Here is a 23,914-nt window from a genome sequence, read left to right as displayed (position 1 = left end):
TAATCTTTTATTTTTTGAGTGAAACTCCAAATATATATATATATATATATATATACAAATATATATATATATATATATATATATATATATATATATATATATATGTAATAGCCTTTAATATAATAAATATAATATAATTAAATATAATGTATTATAATATATTATATAACTTTTTGTCATAATTTAGCATTGTTTGGTATTGTATTGTTTATTTAATTATAGATTGCATAATGTAGGCTATTGTATTTCTGCCAAATATACTAATGACATGAAACATTGACTGCTGCTGGTTGATGTGTGGAGGTTTGGCAGCGAGTGTAGCTCATCCTACAGCCAGTAGTGGCCAGCAGCAAACAGCAGCCCTGGTGGCGGTCGAGGAGGAGCGGAACGAGAAGGAGGAGGATAGACAGATTCGGGGCGAATCGTAGACCCGCTGAGACACAGAGAGGGAAAGGGAACGAAGAGAACAGGACTCCCTCGACGTCGACAGAGCCATGGCCACTGAAACAGTCTCTCCGGCGTGTACGGGGTCCAGTTTGCTGCAGCCCATCAGCGAAATCATAAATCTGCCCCTGGATCAGGTAGATATACAGAACCGTTATACACGCAGTGTATGTCAAGCATTCCGTCGCAGAGCTTCCAAAAAAAAAAAACATCGCAACGAAGCTGGGATTTTCGGAGATGCTTCTGGCTGCTCGAGCCTTCATTTGACTGAGAGTGGGCAATGGGCTCTCGAATTTTAATACAATCGATGCAATCGCAGTGCTGACTAATGTATCAATGCGCGAATAGGTGCACGGAGAAAGAAAGAATGTGCACATGCGAATGGGATGGATAGCGTTGAATGAAATTGCCGATATAACGAAGACATTTCACATGTAATCGTCTGCGGGCCTCTTCCAGTGTGCGCTGCTTCAAAAGACCTGTTAAGTGATATTATTTAGACGGGTAAAATGGCAATATTAGCAATGCCCTCCTTGATGAGATTGGAATTTGTCGATGCTCCACGGCAATATCAAATCCATAAATGGTGTGCACAATAGTGGGTTTTTCTTTCTTATTCCTTGTAATGACGTTTCTCGGTAGCTCTGTCTGTTCTCCACCGCTTCTATTGTTAAGCAGTAAAAACGAATTATGTCCCAGGGGCTGGGGATTTTGATCAGGGAAGCTAATGCCAAATGTATTGTCTTTTTGTCTTTCCTCGGTTAATGCGTGGCTTATTGGGGCAAACGATACGATGCATTCTTGCTTTAATGGATAATCGCCAGACAACCTTGGCTTAAGTGCTATACGCTAATGAACTGGATGCGTGATGGACGTAATTTGCCTGCGAAGAGCCGATGACATTTCTACGATGGGTGATTCTGGTGGTCGGCTTCTATATTGGATGTAACTGTCTGGTCTCCCTGGCCTGTCACATGTGGTGGATCGGCGCTCCGTCTCGGTAGGGCCGCTTCAGAAGCAAGATGTAGCCTACGGTTCATCAACATGTAGCCTACAACCTCCACGCACTGGCTTGGCCTGTTGGAGATCTGGATATTAACTAAACTTGGGTAATAATGCGGTGATCTTTAATGCAGGCCATTTACTTTAGTATAGGGGTATGTTGTCAAAGTATGCATACTCGGGTGGTCTCATCATTTTTTCATATGATCTTTTAAAGATAAATTGACATAGGTTACACAACAACATCACCCATTTATCTTCCAATCCCCCCTCCCCTCCCCACAGATCCATGGGTCGACACCCTCTGCCCCAAAACATCCCCACCACCCACCCAGACCCTGTCTGAGATATGGCCTACTTCTTGAAAGGAATCTTTCTGTGGTGTGTTCTCCTCTTGATATTAATGTGTGGTGGCAGGGTGGACCTTTGCTCCGAGAGAGGCAGAGAGAAAGACCTGAGACCCAAGATCTGGGATCCGGCAGTTAAACGCATCAATGCGACTGGGCTGCTGTAGTGCCCTTGAGCAACTTAACTCACAACACTTTTCAAAGGGGCCGGTCACTGCTTCTGGTTAACAGCCGTAACGCTGCAGTAACGTTCGCCCTCTGTTCTGTTCTGGCGGTGATATCGATGAGCTGTCCCAGTGGGTCCGCATCGGGGCTTTCGTCTTTGTTTGCATCGCAGCATGCGTAACATTTTGTTTCAAAGATGTGTGCATTGACTGCACTAATGGAGGCTGGTACAACTGTCGTTCATCAGTGTACCACTATGGAAGGCCTGTCCTAGTCCCGGCTTAGTTCATTGGTCAGTCAGACACACATGCCCACTTCGTTCACCGGCAGGTTACGAACACGTTACGAACACGGGCAGGTTACGAACATGTTACGAACACAGGGCAGGTTAGTGTAGTGGCTGGGGGCAAATCCCCTGCCAAAATGTACTGGGTTTGATTCACCACATCGGCAATCTACTTGTAGGCCTCCTAGAGCAAGATATCCTCTCCCTCTCCCTCTACCTTAGTGTATCTGAATTCACTAGTTGCTTTGGATGCAAGTGTCTTTCAAAATGACTACATACTTAATAGCAGTCAATAGATGAAAAAACAATTGTTACCGTACAGAGAGATGATGAGCCATTGTTGCTTCTATAAATGCTTCCTTTATCCAGCATGCATTATTAATGAGGATACATCAACAGTTGTGGACTGTTTTCACTCGGCTGCCAGCCGAGCAGTATCGGGTGTTCGGGGTGGAGAGGCGTAGGGCAGGGCGCCGGCACGTGTCTATCTGTTGATTCCTGGAGGATCATAAGGTGTCAGGGGTACAGGTGTCTTCCTCTGTATTCATGACATGAAATGGATATGTAGACATTGAGCGGACCGCTTACAGTGATTTCGGATGCATGTCATTAAGTGTCGGACAGGGGGGAGCCATGCCTACTGGTGGGCTGCAGACATTGGGGGATCGAACCAAGAACCTTTTCTTGAGAGAGTCGAATACCCTTAGCCCTGACTCTATTCTTCCCCATGTCATGTCATATCTTAACATGACATGTTGTGATATGACATATGTGACACTGATTTAAACTGTGATGTTGCAGCTGCCACTGGTTGAGTTGATGTTGACTAATATTGCTGTTTTTAGGATATCTATCTTATGGCTACCACTAATGAATAAGTTTAATTAATCAATTAGTCCATAGTTCGTTTCTGTATTAATTAATCCCATGATTAATGATGAATGCCCATCAGAAGTTAGTGTATTGTCATCATAACCATCTTATAGAGAGAAAACATTGAATTTCAGAAGCTATACACACTAAATGTTCACCAATTTCACTTGATAAACAACTAAAACGATGAATCAATTATTTTGTGTTTTGATTCTCATTGACTAATCACTCTAGATAATTCTATGGAAGTGACTCATTGTGAAGTGTGCTTTCTAGAAATCTTTGGTGCTCTATAGCTCGAGGGAGATCAGTTTGTGGTACAGTAGGCCTATTCTTTATATCCAGGCTGAATACAGAATAGCTTAGCTAGCTAAATTATCATCGCATCTCGGTTTGCATAGGCCTTTATGTTGTAGTCAAAACATCCTGGTAAAAAAATTAGATTTCTTGGTATTCTATTTATTTCAAAGTCTTCTATTTGGATAAGGAACTGAAATCAGTTTGTTTATTCGAATAAGACTCAAATTCAAGTACAAATATAAATGAAATCGTGGACTTAGAGTTAGCTTTTTGTATGTTGGGGCTGTTGATCCATTTGGGTCTATGGATTTGTTCTTTTCCCATCCAGTATTATTTATGGGTAAAGTGAGAAGGAATATTTGTTTGTGTTGGAAGTATCTAAGACATATAGAACATTGGTCCCAGCCGCAGGAAGGAGATGCAACGTTAGCTTACTGTTGAATAGTTGAACAGTTTGTCTCACAGTAGATCACTGCCACTGATATCGACCAGCCTTTATTGTGTTCCCCAGTAGAAATTAATCATGGAGGCTCGAAATGGCACGTTCCAATGAAGAAGTGTTTTATTTGTCAGCTGTTTTTGAAACCTAACATTCCTCTCTCCCAATCGCCCTAAACTGTTCATCTTTGTCTGTTCATCTACTGAATGAACATAATAATGGTTGATTCAGCTTACAATACAATAGTTTGCCTGTGGTGGGATATTTTCTACAACTACAAAAACTGCATTAGTTGCATTGTTACATTGTTGTGTCAGAGTTTCACTTCTGAAATCATGTGATTTATCCTTCCTCTGTATAGGAACACGATTGCTAATGACTTTTAGTACTATCATGATCAGTTTGAAGCTAATTACTGTGTCAGACGAACAGTGCGGAAATTGCCACTCTACTGACTGCTAGGCTTAGCATGTTTGCCCTTCTGTACATTTGAAGCTAAATCAAACGAGCCACAGCATTAGCAACAAGCTGGTGCCTCTGATAGCTCAGACCACGCGCTCTGTGGGCGATCGTCTGCACACTCCCAGGATGTTGCCGTGGAAACTGTCACCTCAGCTGCCGAACAAATGGTGAGGCGTGTCCAGGCCTGGGCTCTGTAGGCCTACAGCTCAGATTGATCAACATCTTACACTCCCTGGTCCTGGGAAGTCCTTTCTGTTTGTTTGTTTATGATTGGCTCAGAGGATAGTCGGGAGGCGGGTGGAAGCTTTGGTTTCTTTGCTGTGATTGGTCAAAAGAATGGTCAGTGCCTTCATGATCTGTGAGCGATATGGGTTATTATGATTTGAGATATGATTTGGTAGGGAATGTTGAAGCATTTGTATTTGTTTCCTATATCACAAATTAAGTGACCAAGAGAGCTCAAATATTTTCCTCCTGCACACGTGTATCATTTATCAAGTGGTCAGCAAATGGATGCTTTGCTCTGGTGGTTTTGGTAGAATTCAATTTTTGTCCGAAAATACAAATGAACAAACCACAGAGCCTGACTGTTGCTGAATGAAGAACACAGTCAGTAGGCTTTCTGGCAGTTGGTTTTTATGTTAATGAACAACTGTTGTGATTGGCTGACTGCATCAGAGGGTTAGGAGTCACAGGTAACTTGAGCCTTGGTGAGACAAGATTGAACTCATTGAGTGAGTGGGATCGGCTTAGCAACACCAGGCCACAAACCACATCTAAAAAAAGTGTGAAATTACCCAAACCATTAAACGGCATTCAACTAGTGTACCTCAAAACCAGAAACCACATTTAGCCAACAATGAAACACTGAAAAACACCAGTTCAGCTCGTTAATAATATCTCACAAACTCATCAAGTGGCACTGGTTGAATCTTATGGCACATTTCCACTGGTGGGTACGCTTCGGACGCAGCACGCCTCAGCCCACTAGTGAGGGTGCGGTATAGCCCAGCTCAGTTACGGCGCGTGTTTCCACCGCCGCCAGTACCCTGTAGGGCGGGATTTAAGCCGGACGGCGACAGCCACGGCAGCTACGTAAGCACCGTGATCTCATAGCAGCCCGACTCAGTGTAGCCTGCTAATAAATTCAAGGAAAAAGAAGAACGTGCACAATGAACAAAGAGCATCAATGTAGGATGTCTAAGAAGGACGGCAAACTTTTGCACAACATTTTTTGTTATCCCCCTGTCGCACGGAAGGGACGATTCTGTCGACCAATCAACGGACGGCGTGCAGTGGCGATCTTAGCCCTTTGGGGGCAGTTTTGGATTGCGGGCGGACAGGATTGTTGACGGGGGGTGGCTGGCGTAGCGAAATTGCATGATTGCTTCAGGCGTTAGCAGGGAGACCGTCAATGTGTGAGCAATTTGACATCCCAATGCTTCTATTATGACAGGATTTTTATAAAAACAATACATATGGGAAAAAATATAAAGAGGGCATTTTGGGGGCCCCAAAAGGCCTCTATGGGGCCTAACAGTATGGCCCGCCCCTGACGGCGTGTGTAGCTCAAACTTGCCGGGACCCTTTCAGGCTCTCAGTACCTCAACGGAGTAGTACTGTGAGACGAGTACGGCTCAATGCGGCTCAGTCCGGGTCACGCACACTTTTGACCCGTGCAGACTGAACCGACCCGCACCCTCCGGTGGAAATGCTCGATTAAGGTCTCACAGGGGATTTTGAAGTTCTGATGTTCTCAACAAAATAATTTCACTATTTAGACCTTTAGCAGACACCTTCACACAAAATGACTTGCAGCAGTCAATTCAGTCATTAGAGAGCATGGATTAGTGTATCTTGCTCAAGGATGCCTACAGGTATCCCCCCTCCCCCCCACCACTATCCTTTTCTGGGATTGGAGTCACCGGTCGTCAAGTCCCGTGCACAACGCTGCAGCTTAACAAACCATTGCCCCCCAGCTAAGTGTCTTAACGCGGTCTGTGTGGCTGTACAATGCTTTATGATGGGAGCTTGGTTACGTGGACATAAATCACCAGCTCTCCGACATATTTGACGGAGAGTGCACTTAAAGAGCCGGTGGAGGATTTAATCATCTGTGAGTGCTATGGTTGAGGTCCCCAATGAAGCCGCTGGCAGAGCAGATGCTAGAACCAGGGGATGAAGCGGTTAATGTTGACATCATCAGAAGGTAGGTGGGTCCTGTATTTCCTGGAGGTCTGTCCCATCGTCAAGTTTCTATCATTTTCGTTTTTTGGTTTTGTTTCTGGAGTTTATTTTTTGAGGAGGGACCTCCGTCGAGTGATTGATCATCTTGCCACTTCCAAATTGGTATTCAGCTAAGCTCTAGGTATTTCCCATAATTTACATATTGTATCATCATCAGATCTGACCACGTACAATGCTATTTGCAGCCTTGTCTCAAATCAGTTGTTGGTGGTGTATTTGTGGATACAGCACAGTCCACCAGTGTGTGTTTTGAAGATGTGAAATAATGAAGTTGAATTTAAATAATATTATTCCTAAGAGGAATAAAGGAAAAATGTGAAACATTTGCTTGTTGTTTGCTCCCCTATCATAGTCAGGAAAGCTGGAAGGAAAAGTCTCATCCATTGATGGAGAATAGGGTTTCCAGAAAGTTTTAGTGGTTTTAGAACAGGTTCATTAGGGGTAAATCTCACCCAACAGTAAAGCATCTTCTCTGATTAATCTGTTTGTATTTTGGGCATACAGCATATTCCGTAGCTTAGCATATTCTTTCTGCTAAACCCTGTCAGTAACGAGAACATCTTGTTCCTCTCCCAGACGTGATAAACGATAATATTGAATTATATGGCGTCCAGCTTTATATTTCTAATTACTGTAAATAACCCGTTCATCGCACCAACGACACCGACATTAATCAACAACCCCTGACCTTCCCTCCCTTTCTTCATATGAAGACGAAGACGAGGAGGATTCTGATTGATTAAAAAAAGAAACATGGCCTTCACTCAATCCTATGTCCAGCCTCCCTCTTGGCTAAGAAAAGGATGTCTCCTAGCAACTGCCACTTCGAGGATTCCATCGCTGCTGCCCGCAGCCAATAGTGCGGTAGAGTTTGATAGAGTGGCTTTTAAAGAGAGAGAGAGAGGTGAGGGGGGTGGCTCTGCTAGCAAACAGGTTTCCTTGTATATTAGCACAATCCCTGTTTATATTTGTTTGTACGCGTTGTTGTTGTTGTTGTTGACATCAACAACAACAGTATTGTGAGTATATTAGCTTTTGTGAAAATATCAATCAATCATTTACATTACATTTAGGGCATTTAGCAGATGCTTTTATCCAAAGCGACTAACAATAAGTACATTTGTCAGAAGAAGGTGAAACAATATATCACTGTTGGTATAATAAGGATGTTCATAGAACCAAGTGCAAAGCACTAATCAATTCATTCATTATCTTACATTTCTACCTCCTCCCTGGCATATGTGTGGTTGATTAATTTTTACTCCAATATAAACAGGACTAACCAAGGAGAAAAATGCATTTATACACATCTAATTAAACAGGAACTAAATAAACATTGAATCACCTAGTCCTATGTTCAGCTAATTTCATTAGATTCATAAACACGATACAGTCTCTTCACTGTAAAAAGTTGTATCCCTGCAGTCCTATCCTGACCCTAACCCCCTAACCGAGCATAGTACTTTTCACACACTAGCGAATCCCTACCCTTCCGCTTCATGTGATGAGCGTGACCTAAACTCTGACCTCTGGGGTTAAATCCGTACATGTCTGTGTCTCTTGCCCGGAGAGCTAAGAGGTTAACTCACCCATTGTGTTTCACACGACCTACAGCGAGTCATTTCCCTGCAGAAACATTGCACAAACTCCCCATCCCTCCAGCAAAGTAAACCGCTACACTTCCTCCCCATTCCATTAGTTTAAAATGACCTCAAGCAATCTAGTGTTCACTGGTCCTCCTGTTTCCTGTTTCTGCCAGCCTTAGGGCCAGCTTGACGTAAAGGCTTTTTTTTTTCCAATCTGGGGGTGGAAAAAAAACACACAACACACCAACAAGTATCATGAATTAAAGAAGATGGCGGCGAGCTAGTGTGTCTGGACTGACAGTCTGTGGCATCTGAGTGGGCCCAGTAGAGCCAGCGCTCCGTATGTCATATTAATGAGAGGGCGCCAGATGAGAAGAACCCAGGACATGGGTTTTAAGTAGCACTGCCTGCTGTAGCTGCTGCCCAGTCGCTCTCTCGCTCTCTGAGGGAAGACATTGATCTCCCACTCTCCTTTTTATTATATTATCTCTCTCTTTGAAGGAGACGGTAGTTCAGGTCAGAGAGTCGTACAACCCATATAGACAAGGACTTATGCAATAGAGTTGATATCATTATGTGCATGTGTAGTCAGCCCTGTGTCTATCTGTGGGGTCTTGGACCTGGATATTGTAAGTGATTGATGTTTCCGCACTTCGGTAACTTAATTGTTTTTCAATTGTATGACTTCTATTGGTGACATAAGTCATGCTTATGTACATATGTATAACCTGGTTATAATTATGAGGACTATGTGATCTCATGATTAACCCTGCCTGTCTAAGTGCCTTTCTGTGTGTGTGTGTGTGTGTGTGTCTGTGTGTGTGATACACAGCATGTAATCCTGTATCACGGTGAAAGCTATACAGGAAATAGAGCTCAATGCAACGGACATGCTCAATGCATTGTTTCCATGCAGGAAATAGAACCCATTATCTTTGCAATGCTGGGGCCTTCCTCAGTGACAGTACAATATATCCAGCAACTTAGTGACTTCCTGGCATCAACTGGTTGCTATGACACCTTCCAATCTGGATTTCGACCCCTTCACAGCACCGAGACTGCCCTTATTAAAGTTGTAAACGACATTCGTCTTAACACAGACTCTGGCAAAATCTCAATACTAATGCTACTAGACCTCAGTGCTGCATTCGACACTGTAGACCATACAATACTTTTGGACAGATTAGAAAACTGGGTGGGGCTTTCAGGCACAGTCTTAAATTGGTTTAGGTCCTACCTACAAAATAGGAACTACTTTGTTTCCATTGGCGACTTTGTTTCAGAATCAACAAACGTGACATGTGGAGTCCCACAAGGTTCGATCTTAGGACCCTCTCTATTCAACATCTACATGCTCCCACTAGGGCAGATCATGCAAAAAAACAATATTGACCATCACTGCTATGCTGATGACACGCAAATCTATGTATCTCTATCACCAAATGACTATCAGCCCATTGATCTGTTGTGCCAGTGCATTGAGCAAGTCAAAGACTGGATGTGCCAAAATTTCCTTCAACTAAATGAGGACAAAACCGAGATAATTGTATTTGGTGCTAAAACCGAAAGGCTTAAAGTTACCCAACACCTTCAATCTCTGTCCCTGAAAACCTCAATCAAAGCCAGAAATCTAGGGGTTATCATGGATTCAGATTTACATTTCGACAGTCACATCAAATCAGTTACAAAATCTGCATATTATCACCTTAAAAACGTAGCAAGACTTAGAGGGCTCATGTCTACCAAAGACTTACAAACACTTGTACATGCCTTTATCACTAGCAAGCTTGATTACTGCAATGGTCTCCTTACAGGTCTCCCAAAAAAAACTCTAAGGCAACTACAGCTTGTTCAGAATGCCGCTGCTAGAGTTCTAACAAAGACCAAAAATGTGAACATATTACACCAATTCTTAAATCATTACATTGGCTCCCTGTATGTCAGAGAATTGATTTTAAAATCATGTTGCTAACCTATAAATCCCTACATGGTTTAGGGCCAAAATATTTAACTGATATGCTTCCACTACATAAGCCTTCTAGGCCACTAAGATCCTCTGAGACCAATCTGTTAATTATCCCCAGAGTCAACACGAAGCATGGGGAAGCAGGATTTAGTTACTATGCAACAAATAGCTGGAATAAACTCCCTGAGGATTTAAGACTTGCCCCAACTCTGACAGCTTTTAAAACAAGACTGAAGACTTTTATGTTTGCTTTAGCTTTCTGCTAAATCTTAAATATTTATTATTTTAACTTTGCCTTTATTTTCTCACTTTCTAAAATGCATTTCTTTTAACTCTGCCTTTCTAAAATGTTTTTTAAACTTTGCCTTTATTTTCTATCTATTTTACTTTTTACTTAACTATTGTTTTCTTTTATTGTATGACAATGTTTATATGTGAAGCACTCTGAGTCTGCCTTGTGTATGAAAAGTGCTATATAAATAAAGTTGCCTTGCCTTGCCTTGCCTTGCCTTGCCTTGCCTTGCCTAGGGGAATGCAACCCCTAACCCTTGCAGGGGTTTTTATAAATCATCTCTTTATATTATTATTAGGACTGAGGAAGCTGTGGTGCTAGGCTGATAAGACCATGCATCCATGTTTGTGTACGGTGTTTTGCAGAAGAAGAATCAATGCATGCGTTTGTTTGGGTCGTGCATCTTTCTGCGCAGCTGAGGAGTGACGTGGTGAACTTTTGTGGTTTGTGTGAACAGCTGACAACACATGCTTGTCGTCTGCGTTGTGTATTCTTAGTACACGACTGTGAATGCACGTGTATGTGTGTGTTTTATGTAAGCCACCAGCTGGGCTTTCGCTTTGCTTGTCAGACCTTCTCAGAGGTGTGTGTGTGTGTGTGTGTGTGTGTGTGTGTGTGTGTGGTCCACCTGTGATGTCCTGACTGTATTTCCACCCCCACTGTGCGGGTCAGAATGCAATCGTAGATTTAGGTATTCCTTTGGGAGGAGTTTGTGCTGAGCTTGGAATTACTTGCCACACCCATCTCCCCCCTCACCCTCACCCCCCTCCCACTAAATATATTCACATTTCTTCACACATATCCGTACCGTATAGAGCATCCACATCCTCTCTAACAGGGTGACGGTTTTCAGCACAACAGTAACATTTGTGTTAAGAAATATACAAGAGAGTATGCAGATAAATGCAATTAAAATAGTGGCTCATGCAGTATAACAGGGTTCTGCTGTATAACTGCATGAGAAGCCACAGACAACGTACTTGAACGTACTTGACAAAAGTACAACCACATTCGTCTACTGGTGGACACTGGTTGCTGCCCAGTATAACCAGGTACCACCACAGTATCTATTTTGTATGCCTATATATATATATATATATATATATATATATATATATATATCTACATTGTACTCCATTTGTGAATTTTTTACTTGGTTATACTTCAGAAAGACACGCGCACACACACATGCACACACACGCACATAGGCGTCCACGCAGAGAGAAGCAGCAGGGGGGGAAAGAAACGTCACCAGCTAGCGGCTGCTTTTGTTGGAGGTAATCTGTGTAATGGACTGTAGAGGCGCCCCTCTTCAGGCCCGGCTATAAATAGCTTCCGTCTGATCCCGTTTTAGCCCCCACCCCTGTTTCATCACAGATGCTTCCCCTATCCTCCGGGCCCCCACCACTGCAGCATCACGGCAAAGGAGAGCTCACACACGACCCACAATCCACCTTACCCTGCAAAATATCTAAGAGGGTCTAGCAGCTCTATCAAGGCCTTTGTCACTGGTTGTATTGGTTAAGTTTGGCCGAGCCATTTGGTGTTGTGCTGTTGAAATCCTTCATCTCTTCACCATATACTACCAAAATACAAAACCACAACTAGTCTGGTTGTACCACTGCCTTTGTTTCCGGTTGTGTTGGTCGAGGTGGGCCTGGTGAAGTGTGCTAAAGCGTTGAAGTCTTTCCTATTTTCACTAAGTTCTGCCAAAGACAAAAGGCTAATTCACAGCTAGCCTAGTTGTACCAGTACCTTTGTTACTGGTTGCATGGATTAAGGTTGGCCAAGGCGTAGTGTGTTGAAACGGTGTACATGTTACTGCTCAGAGGAGCTCTGTGGAGTGTGATGATGGAAAGGCTCTTGTTTCAAATCTGACACTCCAGGCTCCGCTCTGGAGAGACCGTTGTATACCTTGTGAGGCCACAGTTTAACTGACTGAGGTTCACTGGTATTTAGGGCCAGGCTGTACATAAAAGAGCTAGTTTGACAAAATTAAGCTATCCTTTCTGTCTTAAGTTTTATTTTTCTGTCTTTTAATCTCTCTCTCTCTCTCTCTCACTCTCTCTCTCTAGCTTTAGCTTTATTGTCAAGGCATGAGGCAGTGTTACATTGTCCATTACATGTTATATACAACTTATTATCTCTCTCTCTCCCCCCCTCTTTGTCTCTCTCCCCAGGTCAACTTTGTGGTGTGCCAGCTATGTGCTCTGCTAACGGCGTTCTGGTTCCGTCTGTACCTCCACCCCAAGAGGAGCAGTCCCTTCATCAGACATGTGGTCGCCACCCTCCTAGGACTCTACTTCGCCCTCTTCTGCTTTGGCTGGTCAGTCCAGTCCGTCTGTCACCAACGCTATCAAACCAACTACCAAACAAGCAGCCTATTTTAGCATAGCGTTTTTGCTCCGACCACAAGTGGACTATATCAGTCCCAGCTGCTGAACTGTATGGGCTTAGCATACCTAGCATAGTTTAGCATTGCCTAGCATATTTGAGCATAGCTGGTATACAATACCAGTCCGTGCTAAGTAACTGTCTGGGCTTAGTGTACAGTGGTATATCTTAGAACAGCACTTTTTATTGACAACTGGTGTTTAGCGTTACTTACGTGTCTTAGCATAGCACTTTAGCACCAACCGCTATATCAGTCCCAGATGTGTTCTGTGGTTATTAAGCTTTTTGTTGGGTTACTTTGCTAACCACTAGCTGATACAAAGGGAAGTCTGTGTGTTTAATCCATACTTTATGATCCATCATGGTACTTATGTGAACATCCAAGCGCTGTTGGCCTATATGCTATAATAATGATATAAAACATTCCTTTGTGGTGTTCATTCTCCATATATTGTGATTAGCGTGAAAGTGTTAGGCTAGCTAATACAGTCTGCAAGCTATATTCTTTTATACATAACACTTTCATCTCAAAAGATTTCAAAAGATTCACTGTCAAATTAAAATTTCACAAGCAAGTTAATCTAATGTTATGCAAGTGTCTATCGTGAACACTGTAGCTGTGTATGTATATGTAGTTGTCAGGGTAACAGCATGTCAAGGGAGAGTCGGAGTGAAAAGGGTGTAATTCAGTTTGGCTACGCTTGCTGTGGTCGACCAACTTGGAGTTAAACTGGGGATATTCCGCTCACGAGGCTGACCCTTGGACGCACCGCTTACTACTCAAAGTTCGTAGATAAAATAACATTAATAAAAACACTGGTGGGGGTGGGTGTTGTTACCTAATTCAAAATCCCCTAATGTCTTATCAAGTCTTATATAATAATAATATTGTAATTACTATGATTATGTTGAGCTAAGCTGTGTTGAGCTAGGCTGTGGCGAGCTCTAAAAATGTACTTTCTTATTCAAAAACAAACATTTCTGTGTTCTTTTCTGATTTTTACCCTTTAAATATGGTGTGTAGCCTGTAACATGTAGCATAGCGTGTATTAAAGCCTTGAGCTTATAGTAGTGCATATAATAGTAGTAGCTTATAGTAGTGCATGGTGTGTAGTCTTGCATGATTCCTGTGTTCAAGGTGTAGCAGAGCATGTGAGGTGTAGCATAGCGGACTATAGACGATAGCATTGTGCATAGCATGTAATAGCTATATCTCATATTGTGTAGCACAGCATGTAGCATTGGCTCCCAGGGTAGTCGAGGGGCCTGACCCGTCAGACAGATGAGTGCCGATGGTGTCGGATATGGCGGCCCGTTCCCATCTCGGGGCCCTGTGTCTGTGTGTGGGCGGGTTCTGGGTTTTATGTTCCCAGGGTCCTTAGGGACACGGTGGATCGATGTGAGCCAATCACTTGCTTTGTTTACAGACGGTAGAGCTCACGGCCTGCTTCTTGTCATCTGTGTATGAGAGCTTGTCTCTGGCTCTCTGGATATACTATGAAACCAGACACGGTGGTGCTGCCAACGCTACAACTGCTGGACAAACTTCAGTGGAGGAGATGGATAGAGAGAGCGAGAGAGAAAGAGTGTGTGTGTGTGTGTGTGTGTGTGTGTGTGTGTGTGTGACCATTATATCGGTTCTCACACTGCCCCATGTGCTGGTAGACAGCTAGTGTGTCACATCTTGGATTTGGGTTCCATAGCAAGGCATTACCCCGGCCTTTGTTATAATAGACGATAGATAGGATAGGAAGCTGTTTTTTTTGCAGTTTTTGTTTTGGTGTGTGATAATGTTTTTGACAGAAAACCAAAGATTAGTTTGACTGAATAGGTATACTGAAACAGAAAAATGTATTAACAGCTCACTTCCTGTATGTTCCAGGTATGCACTCCACTTCCTGGTTCAGAGTGGGCTGACATATGGCATCATGATTCTGACCGGAGTAGAGCACATGCACAAGTAAGACCTCCGGGGCAATCTAGAGGCTGCTTGCATTAGAATGAACTTCTGACATGGTCACATATCAGAAGCCATGAGAAACTGAAATGTTCTTTTGAGGAATTAACTGTTGCAAAAACATGCCTCTTTTAAACAGTGACTGCTGTTGCCTACTTTTAACTAGTTAATAAAAAGTAGCCTAATGCAGTCTTGATGGTAACTGCTGGGACCCACAGTTTAACAATATCTTCTCTGTTTAGCAGAACTGTAGATGTTCTGTTCAGTTCTGCGACAGCGTAGTGTGGGATTCAAACATGCAACATTAAGGTCACGCTCCTGACACACTCTTATAACATATAACTGTTAGTTAAACTTTAAACTTGGCACTCATAGCAATGAGTAATTCAATAACAGATGATTCCCAGGAAACATTAACACCAGTCAACATGTTTGCTCTTCCATTCAGAAAGTCTTATGTCTTCTCAAATATATTTGGGCACAGACACGCACACGTTTAGTATCCCTAACACTGCAGTATCATGGACACACTGTAAGTGTGTGTTTAGAAGTGTAGAAGTGTGCGTTAAGTATGTAAAGATTAACATGGATATTGTGGAGTACATTGTATGAAAGTATGAAAGAAGTGTTTGGATACGGCTATGTTTATAACCGCAAGCTTTGTATGTATTTGGCGGTAATCGTACACATTTCTTTATACTGAATAATGTTGAACTCAAACACATGCCGCAATACAGACTGAAATACAAACTTGACTACAAACACTGCGAGGGTTATGGGTTCCATTCCCGGTGCAGGAAAACAGGAAGAGCGTTAAACTAACAGGGCTAATGGTTCATCACGGTTCCTAACTGCATTCCGTTCATTCATCTCTCTGTCTGTTCTGATTTCCTTCAGATACTGCCTGGTGGTTGCCCTTGGTTACCTGAGCTTCTGTCAGATTACACGGGTCTACGTGTTTGATTATGGGATGTACTCTGCAGACTTCACAGGGTAAGACCCCTTTGCTTTGCTTGTTTAATGGCACTCTTTGAAAGAAGCTATATACTCTGGTTATTTTACCTTTTCACTTGATTCTTTTCATATAAATATTTATTGCACATTTATACTATTTACAGGATATGAATAACAAATATTCCCTTGTGGAGGCTCCAACAACTTGATTCAGTTTGCAGTGTTACCCATGTATTAAAATGATGCTGTGGCCAAATTCTTGCTGCTTATCTGAGAGTCTCTGTAGGTCAGACATATGTGGGACACAAACACATACAAATACATACACAAACATAAAAGTACATTCAAATTCTCATGCAAAGACAAAAAAAATTATATGCAAAGACATACTAGAAGACAACCGGGTTGTTTCCTTAGGGCCTTGTGTTCATAGAGTCTGTGGTGGTGTGTGTTTAAATGTGTCTTTCAACTTCCATGCTTGGTTTCTGTTCCGCAAAGTAAGGAAGTAAGTAAGTAAGTCCAGCCAGGGGTAACCTTGTCTCAATACAAACATCTAACATGGTTCAATCTGAACAACAAAGCACCAAAACAACACGGTTGAAAATAAGTTATTAAACGACCAGTTGGATCAAACAGTCTCCTGACAAGGAGATTGTTTTCTACTCATGCCAGTTTCTAAGTCCACTCTTTGAAGTGATGAATCGATTCGGTTTTTTCTCACTTAATTCAGTATTGTTAATATAGACCCAGCCTCACCTGACGTACACTAGAAAATATGTCCAGTAATTGTCCTGGTGTTCCACTGTGGTCAAACTATGGCAATACAGGACTATGAAGCGTAACGTTTGCAAAAAGTTATTCTGTAATTATTATTTAAAACAATATAATTGGCAGGCAAAGCTGGTTCAAAACCGCCAGTGTGTACATGCAGGCCTTTCCATCCTGGGCAGAGAGGTGACATTATTTATGTAATCTCTTCATCTAAAACTAAACCCTCTGCCCTCCATTTCTCTCCTAGGCCCATGATGGTCATCACGCAAAAAATAACCAGTCTGGCGTTTGAAATCCATGATGGTAGGTTCATACACAGTGTTTACAGTTTGCTGATATATGCATGCAGAATATTGGCGGTTTTAACAACTCTCTATTGTAACAGGACATAGAAACGGATATTTGTGTCTTTTTTTAACAGGAATGGCCCGTAAGGAGGAGCATCTGACACCTGGGCAGAAGATACTGGCCATAAGGTTGGACTTTAAATCATATCTTGTCTTATCTTTTATACTGTACAAGTATATACCAATACCAGCATGTACGAGTAGGTTTTCAGAATTGTACCAATAGGCTCCTCAACACATGTATCTTCTGTCTTATTCCCGTGCAGGAGAATGCCCAGTTTACTGGAGTACTTCAGCTACAACTGTAACTTCATGGGCATCCTCGCCGGCCCCACCTGCTCCTACAACGACTACATCGCCTTCATCGAGGGCGGGACCTGTTGTCATAGAGACTTCGAGACCAGTAGGAAGGCTTGTGGAAAAGTGAAAGGGAGCGAGCCCTCACCGAATGTGAGTCGCAGTATATCGTCTGAAACACGGTGGAAAAGAATTCAACAGTGTAATATGTCATTACATTTGTGTATGTAGTTGTAGACATTTAGCAGGCGTTTTTCTCCAAAAGGGAGAATTTCAGGTACATGTCAACTAAGGAGCAGCTAGGGGTTAGGGCATCTACATGGACCTACACGTAGGCTGTAGACATGGGGTGTGAACCCAGAACCCCCCAACTGAGAGTCAAACACCATCAGCATTAAACTATCCGGCCCAAATACAAATATTTAAATACAAATAGCCCAACCCAAACCCTATGTACGTAATACTATGTTTGCATACAATGAACACCAGTGTGACCTTTAGGAGCCCTTGTTTTGTGGTTCCACAGACGGTGGTGGTCCAGAAGATAGCGACATGCTTCTTCTCCCTCATGGTGTTCCTCTTGGTGTGTAAAGTGTTCCCCGTCGAGCGCAACATCGACGACGACTTCATCGCCAACACACCGTTCTACGCCCAGGTCGTGTACCTGTACCTGTCCATGCTCACCACGCGGCCAAAGTACTACTTCGTATGGACGCTGGGTAGGTGACGCCAGCCAGAGAGATGGCTAGCTAGCTAGCTTCATGTGGCAAAACGTACTGTGTTGGATGCAAGGTAGGTGCTACGTTGTTGGGTAGCTTGCTAGCTTACCGGTGCTAAACTTGCTGTGTGAACGATTGGGTGGGTGCTACATGCCTAGGGAGCTTGCTAGCTCAAACTGTATATATGAATAATGGTATATGGTGTATGTATCTATGTATGTATCCATTGTATGCATATGTGGAAGTAGTAGTTTTTGATTTCTTGGCTCTAACTTGGCGTTTTAATCTCTCCACACCAGCGGATGCCATAAACAACGCCGCAGGCTTTGGGTTCAACGGCTACAACCTGGACGGTTCCCCGCGCTGGGACCTCATCTCCAACCTCAGGATCCAGAACATTGAGGTGAGGCAGAGCCCCCGTGACTGGCTAGGAGCTGCCGTGCCTGGCTAGGAGCTGCCGTGCCTGGCTAGGAGCTGCCGTGCCTGGCTAGGAGCTTGAATGTATGGCTAGGAGCTCAAATGCCTAGCTAGGATCTCTAATGTCTGGCCATACGATCGAATGCCTAGATAGAAGCTCCCATGTCTGGCCACGAGATCTAATGACCTAGCTGGAAGTTCCCATATCTGGCTAGGAGCTCCCATGGCTGGCCCAGTGCTCAGCCATATGCGACGATGATGAGCCATGACAAGCCATTTCTACAAACATGCATGTTTGTGACTCAAGTGGAATTGGTCAACCCAGCTTATTAACATCAGAACAAGTTGTCAAATAGAGGCCATTTAAACCACAATCACACTGACTCTTCTATCAATGATAATTTATAATAACGCACGGTTAAAGTCCCTGAGGTTACCTAAAAGACTGCTGCTCACTCAATAACTAAAATACCAGTAATCAAATGACACTCCTTTACGGATATAAAGGCCCTATTTACGGGAAATAATGACTCACCCAAATAGCCAGGAAAGGGCTCAGGAAGGTTTGATATGCTTGTTGAAAACACAAATAGCCCAGGATATAAGCCCTGAGCGCATCAAATCTATTATTCACTACACTTTCATAATTACAATTTATTGTGCTATCACTGTTCCCAAAAATGCATGCTAAACAGGAAAATAACAAAAAATATTGGTTTGTCATAATTAGAAAATCTATGCCCCCAACAGTGATCCCCCGATATTGATTCCAGTTGAACTGATTATTGACAGTTTTATTGATTCCGGAGGATTATGCAGAACAGGGTAGGAGTGTTCCTGTGCATGCCGGCAGCATGCTAAATGACCTTCTGTCCTTTTTGGATTTCAGCTGGCCACCAGCTTCAAGGTATTCCTGGACAACTGGAACATCCAGACAGCACACTGGCTCAAACGGTAAGATGACGTCAGTTTGGGTTCTTCGGTCCTGTTTGTCATTAACTGTGTTCAATGTGTGTAAACTGTTAATATGTGCCAAGTGTCAGACACAATAGCGCCTTCAGGCAAAGTAATGTTCATCCAGTCTGTAGGTTTGACGGGCAAATATCTATTGTATTCTAGGTGGCATTTTGTTTAGTTTTGACATCGTTTCACTGTGTATAGGTCCACCAAGCGGATTTGTAAAGAAAACTAAAAAATATTCAAGATGTGTGCTGAATAAATCTATTAACTAAAAGGTATTTTCAAAAAAATTATGAAAAACAAAATCTATTATTCAGATATAAATAAATACCTGAAGCTTATTTTTGGCATTCAATCACTTCCTCTCGCAGAGGGCCTCACTGGAACTGCCGTTTTGTGAAAGGTTTCCCTCTAGTGGTGGAGCCAGCATTACAGGCTGTGACGTTGTTGGTGTCCACGGTTTCCATTTCTTTATTCAGCGTACTGAGAGTACTTTAGTACTCCCAATGGATAATAGATTCAGTTACAATATTGCTATGCTCAGGAAAGACCTGTGTAAACTAACAAATAAAAGGATAAAATAAAGATATAAGTAAAAACTCCATAGGTGCAACAATGCAAATATACATAAAGAATTCAAACCAAATAAACAGAAACGGGATTAAATGACTCGAGCAACGCAACTGTATACTAATGTGAAAAGATTGTTACGTCTGTGTGTGTGTGTAACTAAAGCGTGTGTTTGCGGTGATAGGGTTTGTTACGAGCGCTGTCCCTACAACCCCACGGCGGCCACCTTCATCCTGTCGGCCATGTGGCATGGAGCCTACCCTGGATATTACCTCACCTTCCTCACCGGCATCGTGGTCACGCTGGCCGCGCGAGCTGTGAGTTCTCTAGCACGCTCTCTCTCTCTCTCTCTCCTCCTTTTACCTCTTTTTGTATTTTTCCGCTTTCTCTTGTTCTTCCTTTCTTTATTTCCTTTACTCTCCTTCCTTTTTCTTTACTCCTTTCCTGAATGTAAAATTCCAGAATAAATGTGCACTAAAATATGAATAGTCAAATCACTTAATTTTTCTTTGCCTTGATTCCTGAGTTAGCATGGTGACACTCTTTATTCTTAATCTTTCCACTAAACGTCTCCCCGTCACTCCTCCCTCTCCCACCCCCCAGGTGAGACACAACGTGCGGCCGTACTTCCAGTGCTCGCCCGCCCACAAGCTCCTCTACGACATCATCACGTGGGCGTCCACCCAGATCGCCATCTGCTACACGGTGGTGCCGTTTGTACTGCTGTCCGTGGGGCCGTCAATGAAATTCTACAGGTCTGTGATTGGCTCAGCTTGTCCCCTTTGACGTCGTATCGACCTATCGCCCTTCCTGCGGTTTTCAAAATCACACAAGCTTACAGAACTACGGAAAAAAAAATGAATATCTTGTAGGCTTAAGGGCAACCGGGGCTTGTAAGTGTGATGTAAGAGTAAAGACAGACATGACCTGAGTGGATATTGGATTTTGCTATGGCTTATGCAGACCATTCAGATATAGTTCATTAAGGAGCAGGTAGGGGGGGGGGACCAAAGGCTTAATTCTCTGAAGGGTTCGAGGTTGGTTGAAGACTCTCTAGCTCCACGGCTCAGCCCAGCTCTCTCTCTCTGTGTGTCTCCCCCCCCCCCCGGTCCTTGCAGATCCTGGTGCTTCAGCCTCCACCTGGGCTGCGTGCTGCTGGCCGTCGCCCTGCCCGTCAAGCCCCGCCACCTGCGCCTCAAAGACCAGCACAAGACCCGGCCGCTCGCCCAGGACCAGGACCCGGACCGGGACCAGGGGCTCCAGGCCCCGCCGCCCCTGGTGGCCACCGACAGCAACTGCAACCAGAAGTCCAAGACCACATGAACCGCTGGTGTTCGGACTGCGCAGGGCGAGCCCACCGCCCCTCAACAAGAGAGAGAGAGACCCAGGGGGAGAGGGGGTGGTGGGGGTGGTGGTGGGGGTGGTGGTGGCGGCGGGACCAGCAGTGTGACAACCCTCCCTCCTCCCCTGACCTCTGACCCTTTCACCTGACCCCGCCCCCCTCCCCACCCCACCCCCCCCCCCCCCCCCCTATTTCCTACCCACCCACCCACCCACCCTGCCAACCCTTCCCGCTCTGGCCCACCCCCCTACCCCTCTGCCTGTGGTGTTTAGTGGTGGGATGTTCACCGACTGTAGCGCGATGGCACGGAACACACAGCCAACAGGGAGAGGACGAGGAGGAAGACGAAGAGGTTTGATAGTCACCCCGTGTGTTGCCGAGACTCCTTTAGAGGCGGAGGGCGTGGGGGGAAGAGGGAGCGGGAGGGTGGTTCAGTGTTTTTACCTTTTTGCAGTGTTTCCCCCACCCCCTCCCTCACCCCCCCCACCCCCCCCACCCCCCACCCCCCACCCTGCGGAAAATGGGAGGCGGGGGAGGGAGGAGGAAGAAGAGGTGGAGGAGGTGGCGGGAAGTGATCTCTGAGATGCCATTTTTTTGACCATGTGACTTTATACAAACACTCCCATTGGACAGTTTTTGGGGCGGTTGACTGTGTGTTGACTGTGCGTCATGGGACCGTGATGGAGCGGTGGGAGGAGGAGGAGGAGCTAGCGGCCGGCCTTCCCGCCGCGGACGCGAGGCGAGGAACTCGACGCGGTTTCGGTGTGCGTGTTTGTTTCGGCTCGGCGCGCGCGGAGGGACACACTAGGGAAGGGAACGTATTTGAAATAACAGAGTAAATTATTTTTATTTTTTATTTAATTGTTGTCGTCGAGCAGATCGGTGAGTGGAAAAAGGAATCAAATGAAATTGGTGGTTTAATTTAAAAGGAAAAATTTATATTTAAAAGTGGTGAGTGAGTGAGACGATGGTGAGGATATTGAGGAGCGATGAATGAATGAACAAGGCAATGAACCAGCAGAAGTGTGAGCGAATGGATCAGTTAAGGGGTGCGTGTCCGTGTTTTCCAGCCGGTGATGTCACAGCTCTCGTCGATATGATTTGTCGTCAACAGGACCCTCCCACAGCACACTTCCTGCTTTCAGTGTGACATCACACAAGGTGCGAGGCTGTGATGTCACAGCATTGCTCCAGCGTCACATGATCAGTATTTATCCAATGGCCATCAAGTGTTTCTGTCATACAAGCGGGTATGAGGTCACAAAGTCACACCTTACAGAATGATCCGGAAATTTGAGCGGTTTCGGGAAAAGTGCCAATAATTATTTACACTCGGACGCCTTAGCTGTTGTCAGTTTTTTTTCTTTTCTTTTCTTTCAGTGAAGAAAGTAAAAAAGAAATGCAGGCCACTTTATACTACATGACTTAATTCTTCTTTGGTGTGCGTTGGAAAAGGAAAACGTGGAGTATTACGGAGTGGAGCTTCTTTGCGTTTCCATCGATTTTAGATGTCAACTTTTGTCTATTTCTGTGCTTGTTATGTGTATTATACCAACAGAGTTTTACTGTAGTTTCATGGATGACAATTTAAAACCGATCCCTGGTTGTGGAGGAATGGGGGCAGGGGAGGTGTAGGGAGGTGATGGTAGCTCTTCCGGGTTACCACGGTAACCCGTTTGCTTGTGAGCCTCATCGGAGAGAAATGGAAGACGGTTCGCGGCACCAGGCGATACCATTGCGTTTACCTTACACACGAGATGTGGATGACACCATTTTGTAAATTCTGTGATTAAAAAAAAATATGGATTTTTTTTTTTTAAACCAAACCTTCAGTGTGTGTCTACTTTGTTACGGTTGGGGAGGACATCTAACTTCCGATCACCTTTGCAGTTAATTATTTGAAATGTGGGGGGAATTATTCATTTGGCACTCATTTGGTCAATTGAGCTGAGCTGAGCTGATTGCAGTGTCTCTCGTGACGCAACATCTTCTGTTTCACTGATTGCTACCATTTAGTCATATGTTTAGGACATGTTTTTATCCAAAGTGACTTACAATGAATTTTAGATACATGATGTCATTATGGAGTAACGGTCGGGGTTAAACATCTTGCCTTCAAGGCCCCTTTGTGAGATGAAAATGCCTGGGAATGAGGTCAGCTTAGCTGAGAGCGACAAGGAGGACGTTAGCATTAGCATTCGGGTAGTGTATTGCGACCTCTTAGTCACAATTACGTCCATGGAGTGCCCTGTTCATGAAAAAAAATAAAATGTATAAATCTGATTGTATTTAATAGTGATAAACATACCAATATTGCACCTCTACAGACAGCTTGGGTCATCGTCTTTGTAGAGTCATGCCTTTTGATTTCACAAAAATCCACGTTAGGGCATGTATGAGCAACTTTCTGTCAATAAGTCAGTGAAGTGTTCAATCGCTTCAGAGCACTTTGAGAAATGTTACTCATAGTCTATGAGCATTGCATCCTACACCCTAGCCGCTACACTATCACCTGTTGGTATCATGGGCATTGGTCAATGTCGGTTTTAAAAGAGAAATTGGTGATGGAACCGTTCGTCGTTTCTCCCTTTTCTAATTTGTATTTTTCTAACTTCTTTAGTTTTCAGTCCTGTTGTCTTTTAATCTTTGTGGTAGATATGGTTGGTGTGGTCTTAGTGGATACATTGTTGTTCCTCTCTTCATCCATAGCCAAACCAAAACAATATGCAATGTGCATGTGGACAACAGAAAGCAACCCACAGTAGCATAATGAAGTT

The 23,914-nt window shown here is 43.8% G+C and overlaps 1 protein-coding gene across 1 annotated transcript; it reads left to right on the top strand.

The window, feature by feature from the left end:
- The first annotated feature begins 451 nt into the window (after positions 1-451).
- mboat2b (membrane bound O-acyltransferase domain containing 2b) lies at positions 452-22,904 on the top strand. Its single transcript, XM_084483771.1, has 13 exons — positions 452-581; positions 12,590-12,735; positions 14,686-14,763; positions 15,658-15,753; positions 16,733-16,788; positions 16,907-16,961; positions 17,099-17,282; positions 17,656-17,848; positions 18,148-18,251; positions 19,155-19,219; positions 19,980-20,112; positions 20,399-20,550; positions 20,914-22,904. Exons 1-13 carry the CDS (start codon positions 495-497, stop codon positions 21,116-21,118), a joined length of 1,554 nt encoding a protein of 517 aa, XP_084339897.1. The 5' UTR covers positions 452-494; the 3' UTR covers positions 21,119-22,904.
- The last annotated feature ends 1,010 nt before the right edge of the window (positions 22,905-23,914 follow it).

This window comes from Micromesistius poutassou, assembly GCF_964030765.1.
Source record: "Micromesistius poutassou genome assembly, chromosome: 19".
Classification (NCBI taxonomy): domain Eukaryota; kingdom Metazoa; phylum Chordata; class Actinopteri; order Gadiformes; family Gadidae; genus Micromesistius; species Micromesistius poutassou.
Note: the sequence above shows the minus strand (reverse complement) of the source record. Positions and strands in the feature narration are given on the sequence as shown.